The sequence below is a fragment of the Phaethon lepturus genome, unplaced genomic scaffold (genome assembly GCF_000687285.1).
Source record: "Phaethon lepturus isolate BGI_N335 unplaced genomic scaffold, ASM68728v1 scaffold32092, whole genome shotgun sequence".
Classification (NCBI taxonomy): domain Eukaryota; kingdom Metazoa; phylum Chordata; class Aves; order Phaethontiformes; family Phaethontidae; genus Phaethon; species Phaethon lepturus.
Window position 1 is genome coordinate 26917 of NW_010526094.1, and position 5793 is coordinate 32709.

The following is a 5793-nucleotide window of genomic DNA, read 5'->3' on the forward strand; positions in this document are numbered from 1 at the left end:
GAAAGAGTGAAGAAAACTCTCTAGTTGTTCTGAAGAAAAACATGAGACTGAGTTAACAATCCAGAAGACAGAATGAAATCAAATCACTCCCTTCCATATCAGCATCAATCATGGCATGAACATGTTTAACTCTGGCTGTGCAGTGAGGACTTATCTTGACTGACTCATCAGTTTTAAAGTTTGTCCATCTGCCTTTAACCAATCAGAACTTTAATTTGCAGGCAGTCCAGCAATTTCATCTTTGGGGTTTTGTTTGGTTTGCTTTTTATTTTTCGTTTTTTTGTCTTGGGTTTTTTTTTTGTGTTTTGGTTTGGTTTGGTTGGTTGGTTGGTTTTCTGTTTGTTTGTGGTTTTTTGTGGTTGGTTTGTTTGTTTGTTTTTTTTTTCTTTAATGTGCACCACTGCTACCTGTGTAGAAAAGAAATACTAACTGTCCTTCCAACACCTTTCAGCAAACCTCTAAATTCCTAGCATCTCAGGTAATAGAGTCTGCTTGTTTTTCGTAGCATTTGTGATTCTACCTCACTTTTTAAGCATGCTAGTAAGTACAGTCTGTCTGAAACAAAAATTTCCAGCAGCTTTCTCATGCTATTTCGTTACTTTTCCCTCATGCCCTACCCAACATTAAAACAGTGCTGTTTTAAAATTACTGTAATTTGATCTCCATTTCATTTAACGAAAAATCTTCAGAGAAAGATTTTAAGCCCCTCCCTTTCCAACCGCTAGCAAACTCCTTATGCCTTTATTTCTCCAAAGGCTGAGCTAGATGGACAAACGAGCAGTAAGCAAGCCTAACACAGATCTGGAAGGGAAAGCTGCATTGTGAAAAGCTTCACGCCAGAGTTCTGAATGGTCTCTTTTGCTTTAGGTTATAGTGGGACTCCCACTTTCTGGTTTCAGAAAGCGTTTTCTATCCACTGCTTTTCTCACCTGGCAATCCTGATACAAAAAGCCAACATCCCCTGTAAACACTCAGACAAGGATTTGTAACGTAGCATTCCTAACGGTGTACTGCTAATGCTGTACATACTGTAACATGGACTACAGTACAGATATGTACATGGCAAAAACTAAGCTTTGGATGGGTAACCAATTGTGATAATGGCTTTAAGCAAGCAAGTTGTCAGGGTTACTCAGGCACATTAAAGGAGGCAGCACTGTTGCATTAATTGGAAGCAGAAAACAATGGTAAAGCTTATGACTGCTGTACCTGGGATGACAGTAGGCTGAGCAGAAGTTCGGAAAGCATAGTGAGCTGGTTTGGACTTCCCTTGCTGGTTTTCAGCTATCACATAAACCTCATACTCCGCATTCCAGTCCAGGGACTTGAGCATGACGTGGTCACTGCCAGATGGAAGTCTGATCTCCGGTTTCCATTCTGAGGAATGCTTCTGCAGAGCAGCGAGATGACAAGCAGGGATGCAAAACACACAGCACAACATTAGTAGCCAGCTTTGAGAATACTGTAAGGGCTAACTAACAAATGGAAAAGTAGGGAGAGTTCTACACAAGCACATGCTCCTGAGCTAATTCAGGGATGCAAAACATCATGTGCTGTTTGCTCTAAGTGGAGAGGACAAGAGATACCAAAGGAGCCTCTTTGCTGCTGAGAATCCTGTTCTCTACAGTGTTACCACACCTGAAGAAAATCCCTCTGTTCTTCCTCTCATCTTTGCCATATCACTAGACTACTTCCATTTCAGAGAGGAAAAGCTGCAACTTCTGTACGTCTCTGGCCTGGAAAGCACTTCATGTCTTAGCATGTCAAATTTAAAGAATCTGAGACATAGATTTACCTCTTAACATGGGTCTGGTCTAGCTTACCACTACCATTCTATTCTGCACCGTTTAAGAGAGGTTTTAAAAGGTGCACACAACTAGTAACTTTGATAATTCCTACTCCAGTTTCAGGAAATCCAGATGTACATTCCACCCAGGCAAATTTGAAAAACCCACTGCCAAGGTACCTTGAGACAGACTTAGGCAGTTTTCTGGGCCTGGAGTGTGCCAACAGAATGGAATTCTGCTGGAATTTATGGTTCTGTGATACTAGATTGTCCTTCTGACATTCCAAAGACACTTCCCATTCTAAGAAGCTCTAAGTAACCTACAATGCACAAAATGATGGTGGTAACAAATACTCATGGGATTTCTAGACTGAAGTTCAAAGTTTGCTCTGTGACTTTACTCTGAGGATTGTTCATTTGTAGCATATAAAGAAAAGATTACTAGCAGCCAATACATAATTAGTTCAGCACCACATCTGCCAGACTCAGCCACTGAGAGAGTGTCCTGCTTTCTTAAGAGCTGGAAAGCTTCCATATTTCAGCTCAAACACACTGGTACAGCTGAGCTGCCCCCAGGTGTATTAAGAATGAGAAAGTGTGCAGACAACAGAAAAAGCTTCAGTAACTTCTGGCAATTCTTCCCGCTTCATACTCTCAGTGACGCTCCCTCAAGGTCTTATTCCTCGAGGATGTGCTAAGCAATCTCTCTGAGTGGGTGTTTTTTTGTTGTTTGCGTTTTTCCCCCCCTTATTTTTCCCATCATAGGAAAAAAACATCGAATACCACCTAAGACAACACAAGGGCCACATTCAGCTTACAACAATACTAGCTGCTCATCACATAGATGTTCTTTCCCAAGACTAGGGCTAGATGTTTTGCTCAGAGAATCATATATCTTGCAATCCTGGGTAATCTACGGTAAGAGCTGATTAAGTTAGGCCTAAAGGGGAACTGCTTCCAATAGCATCTCTCACTTTATCTGTGTCTATACTGACTACACCAAATGTCTTATTCAATAATCTGCAGAATAATTTGGTACTGAAGCACCCATTACTCAATCAAATATGGCAGTTTCAATGACCAATGGAAAGTTACGATTAGATACATGTCTGAAAGTGGGCAATGCTCTAATTATGAACCTCTAGTATCCAGCTATTTAAGTTATTGGGGGCAATCCCATCTCGGAAGTATATGAAATGAAATAATACTAAATGCATGTAATTATCATATGCTCAAGAGTTCTACAGAAGAGAGCATGGAGAAAAAACGTTTCATAGTCTAAGTGAAAGGGAAGAAAATGAGACAAAGATTTTGTACGTTGCTTCTGTGCATGTCACGTCTCATACCCCCTCTGCATATACACTTCCTGCTTAGCACGTATTCCCGTACTGGCCTATCTACAAGATCTTAGTTTCAGGATTGTCTGCTTGTATAGCGAAGCCTGAGTACTGAACAGGCTAAATACAAAACAGGCTTGAGTGTCAGTCATACTTACAGCTTTGTATTTGATCAGATAATGTCTAATTGGGGAGCCACCATCATCCTGCTTGATAACATTCACTTTAATGGAGTTTCCATCTTCTCCCATCTGTCCTTCCAGTTTGGGTGCGCTGGGTTCCCCTGAAACAATGTTGGATTTATGTTTAATTGTAAAAAAAAAAAAATAATTAGGGAAAAAGTACTCATCAAAATCAGGAAAACACTTCATTTACTCAGCTGGCAGGGTACCAGCCTCACTCTGACGCCTAGACTGTGTGTCTAGGGTACAAATATTTGCAAGGCCCAAGTATTTCTTGCGTTTAGTAGTTAGTTTTCACTGATATAGCTACCATTTTTGTGTGTGCCGGAATGGAGTTGGAGGCTAAGCGAAAACGACCCCGCCCTTTCCCAAGAATATCCTGGAGCAATGCCCCTTTCCTTGCTATTGTTGTTGTAAAACACTCATGTGAAACACCTGGAAAATGTTGAGATAGGGTATGTGGCAAACAGGCAGGCTGGTCCTGTGAAACGTTGATGTAAAGAGCATAATTGAAAAGGGACATTACACTTGTCATGCAGACTGGTGTTTGTACTTTTCATGTCGCTTATGTTTTATGGTTGCTGGACCACTGGTGTGCTCACTTAAATGAGAGTGGAAAAAAAAAGCTACTGAATCACAACAGCAGATCTTTTTACTGAGCCTGCACTGATGTAACTAATTGCAATAAATAGAGGCTGGAGAGAACTAGACCCCCCTCGCTCTTCTGTAATAACCATTTTTAAAAGAAAAGCTATCATTTCCCAGTTTGCACTTCTGACATCAGCAGAAAACTAAAATGGCATTTGCCTCTGCAGGGCACACTGATTTACAACCACACCCTTTCTCACCCATGTCTCTACAATTGCTTTTTCTAGCCAATTCCTCCATAACCTTCACACACAATCTGCAGAGGATGGTTCCCCAATCCAAACTCAAGTACTTTCTTATTGCACTTTTACTATACCACCTGTCCTAACAAAAGTCAAATCCACAGATTGTCAGATTAAATATTTACACCTCCTGCCCCCCGCCCCGCCTTCAGAAACACTGCAGCAAATTGCTCGAGACATGCTTTCTCCTTCCGCTTTCATATTATCCCAGGGATCAATTGTTTCCAAAGCGCTCTGACAGCCTGTGAATTTACTATGCAAGAGGCATTATTACCTATTTATTTGTTTCTGTGGAAAAAGAAACCCATCAACCGAGGAACCCTCTTCCCCAACAACATAAGTATCAAATTAGCAAAAAAAAAAAAAAAAAAAAAAAATTTAAAATTATAAAAGAGCAAAGAGCACTGGTCTCTCTTTTCAAAAGTGACATAGACCACAAGAGAGCTCAGATCCTGCTAACTTGCTGTCAGTGCCTGGATGCTTGCTTTGCTCCGTTCTACGTAAATGCAAGAAAGGCTTCCTCTATGCCAATGCTCATCTGAGACTGGAGTTGGAGATATTATTTCTACAGCCCTGAAATGTCCCAAGAGTTTAAATGCTAGTCAAAATCAGTAAGACTTGACAAAATTTATCGTAAGTCTTGCTGAAGCTTACTAGGTCATTTTACAGTACTTACTGGCTTCTTTAGTATCAGCTCTGTGATGTGGTCTAAGTGCTTAAACCATGAATTCTGGACTTAAAAGCTTCTTAACAACTTTTGACCACTTTAGCTTACATTCTCTGGAAGCTATTCTGCCATATTTCTTTATGGGTAATTAAAAAAAAACCAAAACCAAACACCTACAAAGCTGCAGTTGGCAATTCCAGCAAACTCCTGAGATTAATTACACTCTCTGGGCTGGTGTCATTACAGGGTCCTAATTCTTACAGGTGTTTTTATATAACAATTAAAGTGGTTAAAGCATATTTTACACATTTTGGAAGTATTTCTATTTGTTCATCTGAGCGGTGAATAGCTTAGAGCTGACTACAGGAAATTTATATACAGAGAATACAACAGACAATGCCCATCCTGTGTTTTGCTGTGCACCTGGAATCTAAATACACTTCCAAAAAATGTTTGCAGCCCCAAACATTTGCACAGGTTTGCTAATGCTGAGCGCACACACTTTACCATTCCAGCTCAAAGTGACCTACAGTTCTTCTAAAGCACCTCTGTCCTTACCTGCAGTGCCATTTATGGTTTGGACAATGGACTTTCTTGAACACATGCTTGCAGATACACCAAAGTGTGGTGAAATACAATTAAAAGATGATCCAATTCTGAATGTATCCCAAAGAGAACAATACCAAAACTCTCAAATGGTGACATTCGTGACTTAAGAGCCTAAATGCAACCAAGTGAGAACAAAACCGAGTCACTGAAGTAATGTTTGTGACTTCTTAAAAGTTCAGCCTGCTGCATAAAACTTTTAAAAACACTTAGTTCTGTTGCATTATACTAAAACTGAAAGGAAATAGTAAGCCAGTGGTTGTATTAAGATCGACTACGAAAGATAACATCAGTCATAACAATTTCCATGAGCTTCTTTCAACTC

At 40.2% G+C, this 5793-nt stretch overlaps 1 protein-coding gene across 1 annotated transcript in view; it reads right to left on the reverse strand.

Moving 5' to 3' along the window:
• Nucleotides 1-4157, reverse strand: part of LOC104617609 (neural cell adhesion molecule 1-like) — a 21506-nt gene extending 17349 nt beyond the window's left edge. Inside the window, exons 1-3 of the mRNA XM_010282968.1 lie at nucleotides 4154-4157; nucleotides 3282-3406; nucleotides 1210-1390 (exon numbers count right to left, since the gene is read on the reverse strand). Coding sequence (XP_010281270.1) covers nucleotides 1210-1390; nucleotides 3282-3406; nucleotides 4154-4157 — 310 coding nt within the window. The remainder of the gene's footprint in view (nucleotides 1-1209; nucleotides 1391-3281; nucleotides 3407-4153) is intronic.
• Nucleotides 4158-5793: the final 1636 nt, after the last annotated feature.